Source organism: Mobula hypostoma, chromosome 12 (assembly GCF_963921235.1).
Source record: "Mobula hypostoma chromosome 12, sMobHyp1.1, whole genome shotgun sequence".
Classification (NCBI taxonomy): Eukaryota; Metazoa; Chordata; class Chondrichthyes; order Myliobatiformes; family Myliobatidae; genus Mobula; species Mobula hypostoma.
The window spans coordinates 56,713,079-56,733,810 of NC_086108.1; the positions used below are offsets into that span (position 1 = coordinate 56,713,079).

General features: G+C 42.7%; 1 protein-coding gene across 2 annotated transcripts in view; it reads left to right on the forward strand.

The window, feature by feature from the left end:
- Positions 1–20,732, forward strand: part of LOC134355172 (interleukin-23 receptor-like) — an 84,440-nt gene that overhangs the window by 37,418 nt on the left and 26,290 nt on the right. For both annotated transcript variants that reach the window (XM_063064952.1, XM_063064951.1), the window contains 4 exons: positions 926–1,133; positions 2,158–2,388; positions 2,785–2,886; positions 11,130–11,285. In XM_063064952.1, the coding sequence (XP_062921022.1) occupies positions 926–1,133; positions 2,158–2,388; positions 2,785–2,886; positions 11,130–11,285 (697 nt within the window). The remainder of the gene's footprint in view (positions 1–925; positions 1,134–2,157; positions 2,389–2,784; positions 2,887–11,129; positions 11,286–20,732) is intronic.

Here is a 20,732-nt window from a genome sequence, read left to right on the forward strand (position 1 = left end):
TATGCAGAGTCCTGCAATTGAGGGAAGTACAGTTCCCATACCAGGCAGTGATGCAGGATGCTCTCAGTTGTGCCCCTGTGGAATTTGGGGACTCATGCCGAACTTCTTCAACCATCTGAGATGAAAGAGGTGCTGTTGTGCTTTTTCCACCACACAGCCGGTATGTACAGACCACGTGAGGTCCTCGGTGATGTGTATGCTGAGGAACTTGAAGCTGTTCACCCTCTCAACCCCAGATCCATTGATGTCAATAGGAGTTAGCCTGTCTCCATTCTTCCTGTAATCCACAACCAGCTCCTTTGTTTTTGTGACATTGAGGGAGAGATTGTTTTCTTGATACCACTGTGGCAGGGTGATGATTTCTTCTCTGTAGGCTGCCTCGTTATTATTTAAGATAAGGCCAATCAATGTAATATTATCGGCCAATGTAATTAGCAGATTGGAGCTGTGGGTGGCGAAACGGTCATGGGCGTATGGTGAGTAAAGAAGGGGGCTTAGGACACGGCCCTGAAAGTCCCTGAGTTGAGGGTCGGAGGGACAGAGGTGAGGGAGCACACTCCTACCACCTGCCAGCAATCTGATCCAGAATCCAGCTACACAAGAAAGGGTGAAGCACTCTGTTGAGTGTTTCCAGAATTTTTATTTTTCATCATCAGTACTCAGTGATTTTTAGCAATGGCAGTAATTGGATCTTCTGTCTCTTCCTCTCCCAGGAAAAACCTGATCATTTACAAGCGAAGCATTTGCCCCTGTACTGACCTAATCCATTAAACTGCCAACAGTAATAGATAAATTCGTGGTGGAAGGCAAAATTCTAACAATCACTTGGTGTTCTACAAATGTAATCCTTCATTAAGGAACTTATTGATTCTTTTTTGCCAAGAAATTTCTGCCATTTATTAACATAATATTTTCCTTTCCCTAGCCTCTCCGCCATCCTCAGGAAACAAGGGGAATTATTCTGGGTTATCATCTTTATTATCTACAAAATGGACAGAGAAAATTCATCCAGCAGAATGTAACAGAAACCCAGTACAGCTGGAGAACACCCTGGGAATCAGACACGGTCTTCATCACCGCATTTAACTCCAAAGGAAACACAACACCCTCAGTTCTCCACATAGGAGAAGCAAGTAATTTCTATTATTTTCAGGAGCCTTGCTCTGAAGCCAAATTCTCCATTTATTTGTATTTACACATACAACTATTTCAAGAACTGTCATTTCCTGTCACAGGTTAGAGGCTGATATAGATTTTACTCCCACTCATTTCTTAGAACAGTCGACATTGAACAGGAAGGTGTAGATTTGACTCTGTATAGAAAAAGGGTGAGACTCTTTGATAGCAGACAATTAGAAAAGGCAATGGCAGACATTAACTCCTGCACCTACTCCATTAGAGCAAGCCCAGGAACAGAAAGTAAAACTAGGGAGCAATTTTGCTTAATGGTCCAGAAAATGATTAATAATCAGTGTATGTGGCACAGTTACCTAGCAGTTATTGGAAATTTCAAATCTAGCATTGGCTGTACTTCTGTTTCATTGATAAACTATCTTTTTGTCTCAAGTCTTCAATGAGCAAAGATATCACACCGATTGGTGCTTAGGAATCAGGTCAAAGGGCAGAGGAAAGAGGTCAAAACCACACCATGACTGTGAGCTGAGACCAACGGTTGCTAACTTGCCTTACTGGTATAAAATAGGATTTTACTTTGTATTGGGTAGGGTATGCAGTTGTAACAGGACAAAAGGCAACATTTTTCTGCAGCAGCCTGAGCTTTTGAGTACTGGCTTCCAGTAAGGGTCTCTCGGCAATTCAATATGCCACCCACCCTCTCGGGAAAGAAAGTGTCAGTATTGGGAGACTCAAGCATGAGAAAATCTGCAGATGCTGGAAATCCAAGCAAAACACACAAAATGCCGGAGAAACTCAGCATCTGTAGAAAGAGTAAACAGTCGGCATTTCAGCCTGAGGGTCCTGACGAAGGGTCTTGGCCTGAAACTTCAACTGTTTACCCTTTTCCATAGATGCTGCCTGGCTCGTAGGGTCCCTCCAGCATACTGCATGTAGGATTGGTTTATAAGTCCTCTTTGACACAGGTATAATGTGAACAATATGATTGAACAATATGATTGTGCTTTTATTCTCACCAAACAGAACTAAAGGCTCCCAGAAACCTGAAGGTGGAACGGGCTAAAGACTTCGGAGTACTTGTCAAATGGGAGCCACCAGATGAAACCAGTGAGCCAGTACTAGGCTATGTAGTCGACTGGATAGAAGCTACAAACAGAGACAAGGAGCTGCTTAGTTGGAAGAGACTTCCTAGAGCAAATCTTTCTTTGTTTATAGCACAGACTTCTTCATCTCAGGACTTTCTAACAGAAGAAAGTAAGTTTACAATGAACTGCAGCTGTCATTGCCTGCTGTGTCTCAGAGTCATGTCTCCATCCTCCTTAAGTAACCAGTGAATTTGAGTACTGGAGGTCACCTCCCAATACAGGAAAGTAGTTCCTGATTTTCCTGAGCAGATTTGTACTAGATTCCAGGGATTGGTCTTGGCTCCATGGTAGACTTCTACTGACTGTGCTATTGCTGTCACAGAAATATCACTGACATAGAACAAAATTACGAAAGAGGACAATAGGTATCAGACCCCCCATTGTAGTAGAGGTCATAATAGATTATACATGTGTGGATTTGTACAGAGTGTTTATTTTATATTCTTTGTGTTCTGTTGTCATAAAGCAGTTTTGTTTAATATAGCAATTTATCTTCATTATTTAGGAGGCGTTATGCCAAGAAAACGCTACAATATTTCTGTCACTGCAGTCTACCAGAATGGACGAGGAAGATCTAGCTTAGTCCAGGGATATTCAGTAGAAGGAAGTAAGTGATTGGTATTCTTTATTCTTTATTCTTTTTTTCTATTTTTTTCATATATCTTTAATTTCCTCTCTAGCAAGTAAGAGTGACTGATTGTCAGACTTTGTTCCCTTGTCTGAGAGATCTTAGAAGCCACAGAATCATTTAAAGATACAAAAAAATTCAAATCAGTGTTCTTCTGGGGCCCAGACACTTAACGTACATTCAAAATAATGAGAGAGAAACAGAACATACATGTCGTTATGCAAGAAAACACATGCACAGTCCGAGTCCCTAAGCAAGATGCAAATTGATGGTACAGCTCCTGGCAATCCAGCCTGTCCTTCCACCGGCCGAACACTGGAGGGCAGCACAGATGGGACAGGCCAGCTCTGAACCGAGCACAGATGCCAAACTGCACCGCATGCAGCGTCATCTCACCGGGACTGCAGCAGCAGGCAAGCCTGCTTGAGGCCTCGTCAGTGCTACAACCTAGGCCACACTGCTGCCTCGTTACCTGTCTGTCCACCAAACAAGGGAACCAGGCCTGCGGCATCTCACATCATCAGTGTCCAACAGAGTCCTGTGATCACAAGAGAAATTTGGGCATTCATTCACAGTCACACTGCACTCTGCTATCGCACACCAACTCTAATGTCGTTGAGTGGCAGGCAGCAGCAAGGTATGCACCCAGGTCAGCTCCTCCAAATCTTCTCTGCCCTTCCGCCAGCTTCACCTTCTCTGGCCTGAGCACCGGTTTCTCCTTCTCCCAGCGAAGCGCCAGCTTCTCCTTCTCGCGGCCGAGGACTGGCTTCTCCTCCCAGCTGAGCGCTAGGCGTTGCGCTTAGAGTCCAGTATAGTCTTCACATCATAAAAAACACATTTTAAAAAGAAAAGGGCACAGTATGGAAAAAACCCTTTAGCCCACCATCCAAACTGACCGTCAACCACTTATTTATACTAAAATGACATTAATCCAATTTTTAAACTTTTTTCGTATTTTTCACCACCTCTTTCCCCACTCACATACTAGGAGTAATTAACAATGGCCAATTAATTTACCAATCCACACATCTTTGAGATGTTGGAGGAAACGAGAGCACAAAGAGGAAACCCACACAGTCACAAGGAGAATGTGAAAATTCAGCAACAGCAGCACCCAAGGTTAGGGATTTTTAGATTATGAGAACACTCAGTCCTCTTTCATTGTCATTTAGAAATGCATACATGCATCAAGAAATGATACAATGTTTCTCTGGAGTGATATCACAGAAAACAGTACAAATCAAAGACTAACACTGACAGAACCACATAATTATAACATATAGTTACAGCATTGCAAAGCTATACCATAATTTGATGAAGAACAAACCATGGGCACGGTAAAAAACAGTCTCAAAGTCCCCGAGTCCCCAATAGCAAAAGGGAGAAACTCCCTGCCATAAACCTCCAGGCACGGTCAACTTGCCGATGCCTTGGAAGTAGTCGACCACAGCCGACACTGAGTCCGTCCATCCGAAAAATTCAAGCCTCTGACCAGCCCCTCCGATACAGCCTCCCGAGCGCCATCCTCTGCCGAGCGCCTTCGACCTAGCCCCGGCCGCTGAAACAAGCAAAGCCGAGGATTCGGGGCCTACTGCTCCGGAGATTCCTGTTACCACACAGTAACAGCGGCAGCGAAGCAGGCATTTCAGAAACTTTCCAGATGTTCCTCCGTACTCTCACGTCTGTCTCCATCAACTCAGAATTGTGCACGGTCCCCTACTTGACAGATTACAGATATTCATCACCGGAGAAGCTGCGCGCGCTGCCATCTTCTCCTCCATTGAACCCCATATCACTGGCTCTATTTCTACCACCTTCTTGTGTCATGTAATGTCACAATCAGTTCAATCAACCTCACGCAATGTCCCCATAGTTTGCATAAGTCACTGATCAGAACTAGGATTCCAGCTGCTTTTCTTTAAGGGCCTGACAGCAACCAGCAGCAATCCTGCTGTCATGCTCGCTCTGATCAAACAACTTAGTACAGATTAGGTTCAAGTGTAGAAACTAGGTGATTCATTTACAAACCACACAGAACACTTGCAAACTAAGCCATTCGATGCCTGTGTTTCGTCTTTTCATTCATTTACCAGAACTCTGTCCCAATTTGAACAACAGATAGGACATTTCTGCAGCATGGTTAACTATAGCCGGAGTACTTCACAACACGGACACATTCTCCTGTGTGATTTTTTAGATGCGTTCTCCTGTTTAGGTGTGCAGCAGAATATATATCAGCAATCTATAGTGAATTTGTAAATTCATGTCAGGCTTTTTTTTAACCTTGATTAATGCTGAACAAAACACAGAAATGTAACTCAAACAATTTGTAGAGAAGCTATAGCTTCAAGGAAACACTGAAAATAGGAGGAGTAAGAACGTTTGTAGATATGAAACAGATTCCAGGTACTAGGCATATACAGTGGAGCTAGAAAGTTGCGAACCCTGTAGAATTTTCTCTATTTTTGCATAAGTATGACCCAAAATGTGATCAGATCTTCATCTAAGTACTAAAACTAGATAAAGAGAAATCAATGAAATAACTAACACAAAAAAGTTATTCTTGTTCATTTATTTATTGAGAAAAATGATCTAGTATTACATGTATTTGTTGGAAAAAGTATGTGAACCTCTGGGGTAATGCCTTCTACAAAAGCTATTTGGAATCATAACCAGGTTACAGACAGCCTGCTCTTCTCAAGAAAGATCTGTTTATGTACGTCATGCCTCAATCAAAACAAATTTCAGAGGACCCTAGACGAAGAATTGTAGAGATGCATGAGGCTGGAAAAGGCTTAAAAAGCATTTTCAAAGACCTGAGTGTTCATCAGTCCACAGTAAGAGAAATTGTGTACAAATGGAGGAAACTCAGTACTGTTGCTACTCTCCCTAGGAGTGGGCATCCTGAAAAGATCACATCAGGAGCACAATGTGCAATGATGAAGGAGGTGAAAAAGAACCCAAAGGTAACAGCAGAAGACCTGCGGAAATCTCTAGAACTTGCTAAAGTCTCTGTTCATGCGACCACTTCAAGAAAAACACTGAACAAGAATGGTGCTCATCGAAGGACAGCATGGAGGAAACTACTGCTCTCCAAAAAACACATTGCTGCACATTTCAATTTTGCAAAAGACCATCTGGATGTTCTACAACACTTCTGGGACAATGCTCTGTGGACAGATGAGGCAAAAGTTTAACTTTTTGGCAGAGATGCATGTAGCTATGTTTGGAGGAAAAAGGGAACTACACACCAATACCAAAACCTCATCCCTACTGTGAAGCATGGTGGAAGGAGCATTATATTTTGGGACTGCTTTGCTGCCTCAGGGCCTGGACAGCTTGCAATCATTGAGAGAAAAATGAATTTAAAATCGTATCAAGACATTTTACAGGAGAATGTCAGGGTAGCAGTCCGTCACCTGAAGCTTAATAGAATTTACTACAGTCCTCAAAACGACTTGCTCCTCCACCTACGCATTATCTGTAATGCAACAAGACAATGATCCAAAAGACAAGAGTAAAGCAACAGCAGAGTGATTTAAAAATAAAAAAATTTGTGTTTTGGAATGCCTGAGTCAAAGTCCTGACCTTCATCCTATAGAAATATTGTGGAAAGACCTGAAGGAACCAGTTCATGCAAGGAAACCCGCCAACATCCCAGAGTTGAAGCAGTTTTATAAGGAGGAATGGCCTAAAATTTCTCCAGGCCTCTGTACAGGATTGATCAACAGTTACCAGAAACATTTGGTTGAAGTTATTGCTGTACAAGGGGGTCACACCAGTTACTGAAAGCAAAGGTTCACATACTTTTTCCAACAAATACATGTAATATTGGATAATTTTTCTCAATAAATACATGAACAAGTATAACATTTTTGTTATTTATTTAATTAGGTTTACTTAATCCAGTTTTAGGACTTGCATGAAGATCTGATCACATTTTAGTTCATATTTATGTAGTGTTACATAACCGGCAACAGTGAATATCAATTGAGACAGGTTATATGAAAACAACCAAACATTTATTAAACACATATAAACGATAAGGAAAAAAAAAGCAAAGGAAAACTTTAACCGGAGGCTAACAAGTACGCAGCCGTGAACCAACTCCACTCAGCTCTGATTCTTAAAGCGTTAAATGCGAAAACTGTTCTTAAAGCGATACAGTCAGATACAGTTCTTAAAGCGATAACTTCGGAAGTCCAACAGTTTTACACATTCAATTGGGAGTGACTTCTCTGGAGAACGATCTCTTCACAGACACACCTTTACTGCTGGTTCTGTCCACAGAATTCACGATGCCAAAAATAAACAGTTTAAATCGACTGATCTTAAATTCCTTTAGAGAGAGAGAGCACCTTTTTGCATGAACTCATTGCCCTTTTGCAAGAGTTATTTCGATGCAGGTTCTTTCTAACGAAGATTCAATAAGTTGGATTCTTTATTAAACTGCCAAACGATGCTGACTTCTCTCGATCCTTCACTTCGTTGAATTCTTCACTCTCCCTTCAAAACTGTCGGAACTGAGTGAATTGACACTTCCAGCCACAAATTTCCAGTCCAAGTAATATGGAATCTTTCAACAGAACCTACAACCGTTTTAAAAATGAAACTGCGTCACAAAAACAAACACGCAACAGAAACGGAGGCACAACACGTTCTACCTGGAAATCTACAAACTCAAAATCCTACTGCATCACCTGGGTCGACCCTGATATAGTCACGGGGCACATGTCATCACGTGACCTCACATTGGTGGGAAAATCACATCAGGTGACCTCCAAAAGACCATTACATCATTCTCACAAAAAAAATCTCCTTGAGCATGTAACAGTAAAAATAGAGAAACTTCTACAGGGTTCACAACCTTTCTAGCACCTCAGTACAGTGTTGTAGAGGAGGTAATGTCTCTCACACAACAAGCAGGAGCAGGTTAAATCAACAATTAATGAAACCTCCCTGGGTCTGTTTTCACTTTGAAACTGGAATAATCTAAGAAGACCTTAGTCATAGTGTTCAAATGTGGCTCTGTACCAATACTTCGGTGGTGATTTAAATTTAATGTCTCCCATAAGACCATAAGACATAGGAGCAGAATTAGGTAATTTGGTCCATCGCATCTGCTCCACCATTTCATCATGGCTGATTCAATTTTCCTCTCAGCCCCAATCTCCTGCCTTCTCCCCATATCCCTTCAGACCCTGACCAATCAAGAATCTAATCAACCTCTGCCTTAAATATACATAAAACTTGGCCTCCATAGCTGCCTGTGGCAAAGAATTCCACAGCTTCACCACTCCAGCTAGAGAAATTCCTCCTCATCTCCATTCTAAAAGGACGTGCCTCTATTCTGAGGCTGTGTCCTCTGGTCATAGATTCTCCCACCATGGGAAATATCCTCTCCACATCCACTCTATCAAGGTCTTTCACCATTTAATAAGTTTCAAATAAGTCACCCCTCATTTTTCTGAATTCTAGTGAATATAGGCCCAGAGCCATCAAACGCTCTTCATATGATAAACCATTCAATCCTGGAATCATTTTTGTGAACTTCTTTTGAACTCCCTCCAGTTTCAACACATCCTTTCTCAGATAAGGGGCCAAGACTGCTGTCAATGTTCCAACTGAGGCCTCACCAGTGCTTTATAAAGTCTCAACATTACATCCTTGCTTTTATATTCTAGTCCACTTGAAATGAATTGCCTTTGCCTTGCTCACCACAGGTTCAACCTACAAAATAACCTTCAGAGAATCCTGCACAAGGACTCCCAAGACCTTTTGCACCTCAAATTTTAGTATTTTCTCTCCATTTAGAAAAGAGTCAGCCCTTTTATTTCTTCTACCAAAGTGCATGACTGTACACTTCCTGACACTGTGTTCCATCTGCCATTTCTTTGCCCATTCTCCTAATCTGTCTAGGTCCTTCTGTAGCCTCTCTAATTCCTCAAAGCTACCTGCTCCTCCACCTACATATTGTCTGTAAACTTTGCAACAAAGCCATCTATTCCATCATCCAAATCATTGACATATAATGTAAAAAGAATTGGTCCCAACATAGACCACTGTGGAACACCACTAGTCACTGGCAGCCAGTCAGGAAAAGCTCCCTTTATTCCCACTCTTTGCCTCCTGCCAATCAGCCAGTGCTCTATCCATGCTAGAATCTTTCCTGTAATACCATAAGCTCATAGCTTGTTAAGCAGCCTCATGTGTGGCACCTTGTCAAAGGCCTTCCGAAAATCTAAGTACACAACTTAAGTTGATTCTCCTTTGTCTATCCTGCTTGTTAATTCTTCAAAGAATTCCAGCAGATTTGTCAGACAAGATTTACCCTTGAGGAAACCATGCTGACTATGGCCTATTTTACCATGTGCCTCCAAGTACCCTGAGACCTCATCCTTAATAATCGACTCCAACATCTTCCCAACCACCAATATCAGACTAACTATAGATTACTTTCTTCTTCCTCTCTCCCTTCTTGAAGAGTGGAGCGACATTTTCAATTGTCCAGTCTTGCAGAACCATTCCAGAATCTAGAGATTCTTGAAAGATCATCACTAGTGCCTCCAAGATCTCTTCAGCCACCTCTTTCAGAGCCCTGAGGTGTACACCATCTGGTTCAGGTGATTTAGCTACCTTCAGTCCTTTCAGTTTCTCAAGAACCTCCTGTCTAGTTATGGTAACTTGACATACTTCATGCCCCCTGACAGCTGGAACCTCCACCATACTGCAAGTGACTTCCACAGTGAAAAGTGATGCAACATACTTATTCAGTTCATTTGCCATTTCATTGTCCTCCATTACTACCACTCCAGCAGCATTTTCTAGCGGTCCAATATCCACTCTTACCTCTCTTTTGCACATTATGTATCTGAAGAAATTTTTGGTATCCTCTTTAATATTATTGGCTAGCTTACTTTTGTATTCCATCTTTACCTTCTTAACAACTTTTTTAGTTGCCTTCTGTTGTTATTTAAAAGCTTCCCAATCCTCTAACTTCCTACTAACTTGTGCTCTATTATATGCATAAGCCCTCTTTGGCTTTTATGTTGGCTTTGACTTCTCTTGTTAGCCACAGTTGTGTCATCTTTCCTTTAGAATACTTTTTCCTCTTTGGGATGTATATATCCTGTGCCTCCCATTTGACATTCCCAGGGCTTAGGAATCCTTGATTGATGAAGGAATATGGAAGCTGCTGGAACCAGCAAGTGCTTTTTGGCACTGTTTGTGGACAATGTAAAGCAGGAATACCCCCCACTGTCAGGAAAACACAAACTTATTGAAGGCTCAAAGGTTTAAAGGTTCATTTATTATCAAAGTATGTATGCAATATACAATTCTGAGGTTCTTCTCCAGATAGCCATGAAACTCAGAAAACCACGGAAGTAAGTTCAAAGAGCAACAGCAAACCCATCCTCCCGCACAAATAAAGAACCGCACCATGATCATCAACCCCCCTCCAATCGCCCTCACCCCCACAAAGTGCTCTTCATGTCCTAACTTTATTTCATTTCATCGTAGCCTACCCAGCTTAACCGCTACTGCCTCCTGATAAGGACAACATTGAGTATTGGGCAGTGGTTTTCATGGGTGAAAACATAACTAGCCCATCGAGCTATTTTCTTGCCTAGCAATTTGAAGATGTGAAAGTCTTTTGCATGCATAGAGAGTTCTTCCAATGAATAAAGTTCAAAGTAAGATTATTACCAAAGAATATAAATGTCAGCATGTACAACACTGAGATTTATTTGCTTGCAGGCATACACAGTAAATCCAAGAAACACAATAGAATCAATGAAAGACTGCATCAACAAGATGGACAAACGATCAATGTGCAAAAGACAACAAACTGTTCAAATACAATAGATAGATAGATAAATAAATAAATAAGCAAGCAATGAACATCGAGCATGACGTGAAGAGTTCTTGAAAGTGAGTCCATAGGTTGTGGGAACAGTTCGATAGGGATCAGTGAAGTTGTCCCCTGTGGTTCAAGAGCCAGATGGAGCCTAACAGGAGTAGGATTGTCACAGAAATTGGGAAAGACCACCCGATCTACTCTTTGGTGCAGCTATGCAGCCCTGATAGTTAGCAAAATCAGAAAGCTGCAGCTTTTGCCTGCAAGAGAGCTTTTTATATGTTTATTTGTATTTCAAATTCAAAAAAGTAAAGACGTGAGCTTCCTGCATCTCCTTTTCAATGTTACATCTTTCTTGTTTCAGAACCTACAATGGGACCAAATGTTTCATTGATGAAATTGGATGGACCACAAGTTCAAATAAAATGGGAGGAGATTCCACTCGAACAACGGCAAGGGTTTATCATAGGCTATACTATATATGTGAAAAGAGGTTCAGATGGATCCAGCCTTGTTCCATGTAAATCTATTTCTTTTATACTCTTTTTTTTTAATAATGAGTAACTTTACTCTTTCTCTTCTTCCTGTCCTGAAGAGGTAAAAAGGTTTTAGTGCAGTTAATGCTGCTGCAAAACTTCTCTATGCTGGTGCTATGACAGGAGCAGGGTCACTTCTAATCTGTTCCCCATTAGTAAATTACAGCTCTCTCTGTCTGTGCGAGGTGGAGACCGCACTGTGCCAGAACCCTATCCTCCACGACCCTGAGGTCCAAACACTTCTGCGTCCAAAACCATTTGAACTTTCAACTCCATCTCTAGCAATTGTTTGATGCCAATGTTGTATAATCTTACACGTCATTTTGATTATTAATGTAAACAATATGTGAGGCTTAGTAATCAAATGCAACAAAGCAAAGTTGTAAGCTCACTAATTCTTTGTGCAAGCTGCTAAGCAAGAAATAACCCTCATCATTAACTCTTCAGTGAAATACACATCAGTTTACAAGTATGATGTTCACTAATAAGTTTAAATAATTACTGCATTAGGCAGCAATTATTTAAAACTGAATAACATAGGAATTTAAATGCAAACAACAGGAATTCTGCAGATGCTGGAAATTCAAGCAACATACATCAAAGTTGCTGGTGAACGCAGCAGGCCAGGCAGCATCTATAGGAAGAGGCGCAGTCGGCGTTTCAGGCCGAGACCCTTCGTCAGGACTAACTGAAGGAAGAGTGAGTAAGGGATTTGAAAGCTGGAGGGGGAGGGGGAGATGCAAAATGATAGGAGAAGACAGGAGGGGGAGGGATGGAGCCAAGAGCTGGACAGGTGATAGGCAAAAGGGGATACGAGAGGATCATGGGACAGGAGGTCCGGGAAGAAAGACAGGGGGGGGGTGACCCAGAGGATGGGCAAGAGGTATATTCAGAGGGACAGAGGGAGAAAAAGGAGAGTGAGAGAAAGAATGTGTGCATAAAAATGAGTAACAGATGGGGTACGAGGGGGAGGTGGGGCCTTAGCGGAAGTTAGAGAAGTCGATGTTCATGCCATCAGGTTGGAGGCTACCCAGACGGAATATAAGGTGTTGTTCCTCCAACTTGAGTGTGGCTTCATCTTTACAGTAGAGGAGGCCGTAGATAGACATGTCAGAATGGGAATGGGATGTGGAATTAAAATGTGTGGCCACTGGGAGATCCTGCTTTCTCTGGCGGACAGAGCGTAGATGTTCAGCAAAGCGGTCTCCCAGTCTGCGTCGGGCCTTTTATATATTGGTGACACTAGGAATAGGGTTCCCCTGGTCCTCACCTACCACCCCACCAGCCTCCGGGTCCAACATATTATTCTCCGTAACTTCTGCCACCTCCAACGGGATCCCACCACTAAGCACATCTTTCCCTCCCCCCGCCTCTCTGCATTCCGCAGGGATCGCTCCCTACACAACTCCCTTGTCCATTCGTCCCCCCCATCCCTGCCCACTGATCTCCCTCCTGGCACTTATCCGTGTAAGCGGAACAAGTGCTACACATGCCCTTACACTTCCTCCCTTACCACCATTCAGGGCCCCAAACAGTCCTTCCAGGTGAGGCATCACTTCACCTGTGAGTCGACTGGGGTGATATACTGCGTCCGGTGCTCCCGATGTGGCCTTTTATATATTGGTGAGACCCGACGCAGACTGGGAGACCGCTTTGCTGAACATCTACGCTCTGTTTGCCAGAGAAAGTAGGATCTCCCAGTGGCCACACATTTTAATTCCACATCCCATTCCCATTCTGACATGTCTATCCACGGCCTCCTCTACTGTAAAGATGAAGCCACACTCAGGTTGGAGGAACAACACCTTATATTCCGTCTGGGTAGCCTCCAACCTGATGGCATGAACATCGACTTCTCTAACTTCCGCTAAGGCCCCACCTCCCCCTCGTACCCCATCTGTTACTCATTTTTATGCACACATTCTTTCTCTCACTCTCCTTTTTCTCCCTCTGTCCCTCTGAATATACCTCTTGCCCATCCTCTGGGTCACCCCCCCCCCCGTCTTTCTTCCCGGACCTCCTGTCCCATGATCCTCTCGTATCCCCTTTTGCCTATCACCTGTCAGCTCTCGGCTCTATCCCTCCCCCTCCTGTCTTCTCCTATCATTTTGCATCTCCCCCTCCCCCTCCAGCTTTCAAATCCCTTACTCACTCTTCCTTCAGTTAGTCCTGACGAAGGGTCTCGGCCTGAAACGTCGACTGCGCCTCTTCCTATAGATGCTGCTTGGCCTGCTGCGTTCACCAGCAACTTTGATGTATGTTGTAACATAGGAACTTGTAATCTGGTGAATCTTGAAATTGACTCTGGAGGGTCACAGAGTTGGAAATAATTAAACTTTGAATGATTATGGGGAGCTGGTGGAGAAGAGATGAGGACTGGAGAACTGGGGCAAATCAGTTATTGTCATGGTCTGGTCCATGATGTCCGTATTCCGGTTCATGGTCCGGTCCATAGCTCCTTATTCCTGGGTTTCTGGAGTTTTCCCCAGTTCTGTTGTAGGCACATGATTCTCGGTTTGGGGCTGAGACATAAATACCTCCGCAAACCAGGGATTCCCTGCAGGACTGTTCTGTTTCCCTCCTTGTCTTTTCCCCCCTCGCCTGACTCTCTGCCTGGATACCTCGCCTGACTCTCTGCCTGCTCACCTAGCCTGTATACCCCGCCTGTATCGTTGAAGTTTTACTGCCGGAGCAAGACTGGAGCCTTGTTAGGTCAAGATAAGGAACTGTCTTTCGTTGTGTGGAATTGTCTCTCTGTGCCCACGCCTTCGCTAGGTGGGTCCAGCCTTTTGCCGCCACCTTGTGTTGGGATCCGTCTCTTCATGTTCAGCATTCTGTGTATGAGTCCCAGCCCTACATCCTGTTCCCAAGGAGGGGTCCCAGCTCTGTGTTCCGTGCTCCTGTCTCTTCTAGTCCAAGGTTCCGTGCTCCTGAAGGCCCTCGTCCAGTCCATGCCTACTCCGGTCCGATCTGAGTCCTATCCATGTGCCTTTACCTGTCCCTGTGTCTCGCCCTACCCAGGAGTTCCTCACCCAAGCCATGTCCAGCCCTGTAGCCTCGTCTTGTCCTCACCTAGTTCTGAAGTCTGAGCCCAAGTCAAGTCCCAGGTTCTGGGTCCTTGCCCAGTCTCTGGCTCGGAGTCCATACCCAAGCCTCGAAGTACTCTAGACCCAAGACCCAAGACCCCAAGCCTGTCTCCAAGCCTCAAGACCCCCAGCCTTTCTCCAAGCCTCAAGATCCCAAGCCTCAAGCCTCAAGACCCCAGCCTCCAGTCCTGCAGTTATGTCATGTCCTTGCCTGGTTCTGGGGCCCAAGCCCGAGGCAAGTCCCAGGTTCTGGGTCCTTGTCCAGTCTCTGGCTTGGGGTTCAAGCCCAGGCTCCTAGTTCATAGTTCCTTGTCCAGTTTCCCTGTTTCTTGTCCATGTCCTAGCCCAGGTCCTGCATCCTTGTCCTGTTCCTAGTACTTCAGTGTCTGTGTCTTGCATTTGGGTCCGCCATCAATCCCCCCCCCCTCCATTGTGACAGCCCATCGAGGTGCAATAGGGTCAGTGAATGAATGGATCTGGCCTGTTCCCTTTTGACATTGTTTTGCTGTGTGTTTCCAGAGCTGTTTGAGGGAACAAAATAAAAGTAGCAGAGCTATGGTATACATGCTTTCAAAACGAACAGAACAGGAAGTAAAGCATAGGTTACTAGTTCAGTGGAGATCCTTTGGTGTCTTGAAAGACCTGTCTCAGTTACCCATTATGAACACTGCGTACGTGACGAGTACAAAATAAACATGAGAGTGCAAAAGGCACTGCTATGTATTTCAAGTTTCCATGTCTATCTTATAAAATTATGCTTATCGTAATGAAAAGTTTTCTCATTTATCTAAACAGTATTTCAGAATATTTCTATCAATGCAACGTAGGCCTTCAATTTTTACACTTTTTATTTGTATGTGTTGCATTGTACATCTTCCATCTAGTGTAACCATGCAAGCGAAGGAAAAAGCAACGTAAGCACATATTTAAGTTTCTGCCATCTGGTCAAGACCTTTGTTATCTACGTCGGGGACTGAAAGAGCCAATTCTCTGTCTGCATCACAACCAAGTGTAGTTTCTTAAGCATCATTTACGACAGACTGAAATCAATCCTGGTAAAAGGTCATAATTAGTTTCTACTTGTGTCACATACATGAATAGTGGCATAAATTAGAGATGACTACATGTTGCAAATGACAGCCAAGTGCTAAATAAATGCCAGTAGAAACCTTCAAGCTGCCTGACCTTCAGTGACTCACTTGGACAACACCAGCAACGGAAACTTGGCCACTCCTAGGCCACCAGTTTTAAACAGTAGACCATAAAACATAGGAGCAGAATTAGGCCATTCAGCCCATCGAATCTGCTCTGCCATCCCATACACCTGCCTTCTCACTGTATCCTTTGATGCTTTGACCCATCAGAGAACAATCAACCTCTGCCTTAAATATACGCAAGGACTTGGCCTCCACCGCAGTCTGTGGCAGAGCATTTCACAGATTTACTACTCTCTGGCTAAAAAAAATTACTCCTTACCTCTGTTCTAAACAGTCACCCCTCAACTTTGAGGCTGTTCCCTCTAGTTCTGGATACCCCACTATAGGAAACATCCTCGCCACATCCACCCTATCTAGTCCTTTCAACATTTGGTAGGTTTCAATGAGATCTCCCACATTCCTCTAAATTCCAGTGAGTACAGGCCTACAGCTGCCAAACACTCCTCATATGTTAACTCCTTCATTCCTGGAATCATCCTTGTGAACCTCTTCTGAACTTTCCCTAATGATAACAGATCCTTTCTGAGATATGGGGCCCAAAACCGTTGACAATACTCCAAGTACAACCTGACTAGTGTCTTATAAAGGCTCAGCATAATCTCCTTGCTTTCATATTCTATTCCCCTTGAAATAAATGCCAACATTGCATTTGCCTTTTTTACCATAGACTCAACCTTTAAATTAATCTTCTGGGAGTCCTCAGTCTGTCTGCGCCTCTGATGTTTGAACATTCTCCCCATTTAGGTAATAGTCTGCACTATTGTTCCTTTCACCAAAGTGCATAATCATACATTTCCCAACATTGTATTCCATCTGCCACATTTTTGCCCATTCTTCCAATTTGTCTAAGTCCTGCTGCAATTGCATTGCTTCCTCAGCACTACCTACTCCTCCACCTATCTTCGTATCATTCGCAAACTTTGCCACAAAGCCATTAATTCCATTATCTAAATCACTGACAAACAATGTGAAAAGCAGCAGTCCCAATACTGACCCATGAGGAAAACCACTAGTCATCGGCAGCCAACCAGAGAAGGCCCCTTTTATTCCCACTGGCTGCCTCCTGCCTGTCAGCCATTCCGCTAAGCATGCCAGTACCTTTCCAGTAACACCATAGGATTTTATCTTGTTAAGCAGCCTCATGTGTGGCACCTTATCAAATGCCTTCTGAAAATCCAAGTGAGTGATATCCACTGCCTCTCCTTTGTCCACCTTGCTTCCTCGAATAATTCCAACAGATTTGTCAGGCAAGATATCCCTTTACAGAAGCCACGCTGAGTTTGACTTATTTTATCATTAGTCTCCAAGAACCTTGAAACCTCATCCTTAATAATAGACTCCAACACTTTCCGAACTACTGGTTAGATTAATTGGGCTATTATTCCCTTTCTTTTGCCTTTCTCCTTTCTTAAAGAGTGGAGTGACATTTGCAATTTTCCAATCCTCCGGGACCATGCCAGAATCAAGTGATGCTTGAAAGATCATGACCAATGCATCCATTATCTCTTCACCAACCTCTCTCAGGATTCTGGGATGTAGTCCATCTGGTCCAGGTGACTTATCCACCTGAAGACCTTTGGGTTTGCCTTGCATTTTTTCCTTTGTAATAGCAATAGCACTCACTCCTGCTCCCTGACACTCATGGACCTCTGGCACACTGCTAGTGTCTTCCACAGTGAAGACTGATACAAAGTACCCATTAAGTCCACCTGCCATTTCTTTTTCCCCCATTACTACCTCACCAGCATCATTTTCCAGTGGTCCAATATCAACTCTGACCTCCCTTTTACTCTTTATATAACGAAAAAACACTTTTTATCCTGCTTTATATTATTGGCTTACCTGCCCTCATATTTCATCTTTTCCCTTCTTATAACTTTTTTAGTTGCTTTTTGTTGGATTTTAAAAGCTTCCCAATCATCCAACTTCCCACTGACTTTTGCTACCTTATATGGCCTTTTCTTACCTTTCATGCAGTCCTTAACTTCCCTTGTCAGCCATGGTTGCCTACACCTGCCATTTGAGAACTTCTTCCTCTGTGGGACATATCTGTCCTGCGCCTTGTGACCTGTTCTCAGAAACTTCAGCCATCTCTACTCTGCCATCATTCCCGCCAGCATCCTCTTCCAATCCACCCAGACAAGTTCCCCTTTCACGCCTCTGCAATTCCATTTATTCCATTGCAATACTGATGCACGTGAGTTTATGCTTCTCCCTCTCAATTGCAGTATGAATTCTATCACTGCCTCCTAAGGGTTCTGTTATGTTAAGCTCCCCAATAAGGTTTAGGTTATTACACAACACCCAGTAGCCTTTCCTCAAGAAGGCTCAAGCACAAGCTGCTGTAAACAGCCATCTCGTAGGCATTTAACAAATTTCCTCTCTAGTGATATGACACCAACCTGATTTTCCCAATCCCCTTACATATTGATGTCCTCCTTTACAATTGTGACATCACCCTTATTACATGCCTTTTCCAGCTCCCTTGCAATCTCAACCCCACATCTTGGCTGCTAATTGGAGACCTATATGTGATTCCCATTATGGTTTTTTCACCCTTGCAATTTCTTAACTCCACCCACATAGATTCAACATTCTCTGACCCTGTGTCACCTCTTTCTAAAGATGTAATTCCAGCTCTTACCAACAGAGCCATACCACCACCTATGCCTTCTTGCCTGTCCTTTTGATACAAAGTATGTCCTTGATGTTAGGCTCCCAACTATGGCCTTCTGTCAGCCACGACTCAGTGATGCCCACAATGACATACCAACCAATCTGTGATTGCACCATGAGTTCATCCACCTTATTCCAAATGCTACATGCATTTAAGTACAGCACCTTGAAGTCCTGCATTCTTCACCCTTTTGAATTTTGCCTCTGTGGTACAAATTAATCCTTTGCTCTGCCTGCATTTGTACCCAATCATTGGCTTGTCCTTCCTCGCATTCATGTTACACCCATCGTCTGCTTGTAAACCTGCTGCTCACCCTCAGCTCTAGAATTCAAAGGAAAAAAATTACGAGAATTTTAATGACATTGGCCTAGGTTTGTTTATTTCTTAGAAGTTGGATACCCTAAAGCAGCTTGTATTTTAGAAGTCACTTAAAATATACTTTATTGTTGCCAAACAATTGATACTAGAACGTACAATTATCACAGCGATATTTGATTCTGCGCTTCCCGCTCCCTGGATTACAAATCGATAGTAAATATTAAAAATTTAAATTATAAATCATAAATAGAAAACAGAAAAATAGAAAAATGGAAAGTAAGGTAATGCAAAAAAACCAAGAGGCAGGTCCGGATATTTGGAGGGTACGGCCCCGATCTGAGTCAGGATCCATTCGGCAGTCTTATCTGCTTCATTATTACTGCTTTATGTTTCTATTTTCCTGACTTCTTTATGTATTATGAGCATGTTCATGTTTCCACAGCATGCTTTTGTTTTCTCATTGCTTCACTGGAATAATTTTTAATTTCATCAAATGTTGCTGCTTTCGAGTCAGTCATACAGCACTGTAACTTATTTATTTATTTCTATTTAGAGATACAGCACAGCTATTGATCCTTCCAGCTCAACGAGCTCATGTCACCCAGTTACACCCATGTTACCAATTAATTAACTAACTTGAATATCTTCAGAATGTGGGAGTAAACCAGAGCACCCGGGTGAAAGCCATGCGGTCAGAGGGAGAAAGTACAAACTCCTTACAGACAGTAGTGGAACTGAATCCTGGTCTCTGGCGCTGCAATAGCGTTATGGCTACTGCTTTCCTCCCATAAAGTTCTTCGCTGCCATTGGGGTTTGTTTATTTTCCACTTTGGAGGAAATGAATGAATGATAATGCAAGTTAATACCTATTTTACGATATTTGTTATTTTCCTGTATGAAGATTTACAAGTACGCCATTAACATACATTGCAGAGAACTGGCTCTACATCTCAAAAGAAATTAGAGCTTAAAGGATAGATTTGCAGATGAAATATTATGGAATGCAAAGTCTTTTATAAATATTAAAAATAGTGAAAAATTCTGGTGTCCAAAAAGGTGATCTTCACCTGATATGGCTGCGATAGTAAATATGTACTTTGAATTTGTATTCAGCAAAAAGGAGAAGGTGAATGACAGATTAAAGGAGAAGATAGCAGAGAAATAGCATTAGATTTAAGTAGATGAAGAGGATTAAAAGGTTAGCAGTGCTCTAAGTAAAGCAGTTAACCAAATGGAGAAACTGCAGAGGTTCTGACCATTGTTAACTCTTCTTCAAAAAGCCGAATGAGATCACCTGCCAATTACAGGCCTATCAGTTGGTTTGGGGAAACGTTCAGAAACATGAAATCATTTTTCTTTAAATGGATATTAGAAGGTAGCTAGCAAGAAATTATAAAATCAAATTACTAAAACACCATTTGCTTAAGTAGCATTTAACATAAATTAATATAATATGATTGATGTTATGTTATGTGCAGTTCCAAATTATTGTGAAGTACCACCTAACAGTTGTTAGCAAAATTGTTATCCATGGGATTTAAAATGAAATGGATGAATAGATATTACATTAGCTATGAGAATATTGGGTTTGGAAATTCAATTATGCGATGCATGTATTTTAATTGCTACACGACTCAGTGACCCAAATAGTTTTAAGTCTGCTTTGATGCCTGAAGGAATTGCAATGTAAAATCAATTGTGAATTGATACCTCATAAAAGCAAAATGTATTATACAACTCTCAACGACATGTTTTCTTGTCTACTCAAGCATATCATACCTGTCCTCTTATGACCAAGGAAAGTTCCATTCCATTAAGCTCAAGGAATACACGGATATGTCCTCAGCATCATTTGGACCAGACATCAGGATCATTATACAGTACAGTATCCAACTGGGTTTTCGTCACTCTGGCAGCATCCTTGCACAGTTGCTTAATGTCATCGTGTAGGGGCCTAGGATCCACTGGGAGAACTTTACATTATCATCAGCTCTCTACGAAACAAGCATCTGGACAGTCTGCTCATTACGGCTGGAGACTTCAATCATGTTAACCTACAGGACATTTTACCCAAATCCACCAAAATGGCACCAAGGCCTTTACGGGAACAAACAAGCTGTTCCATGTTTACAG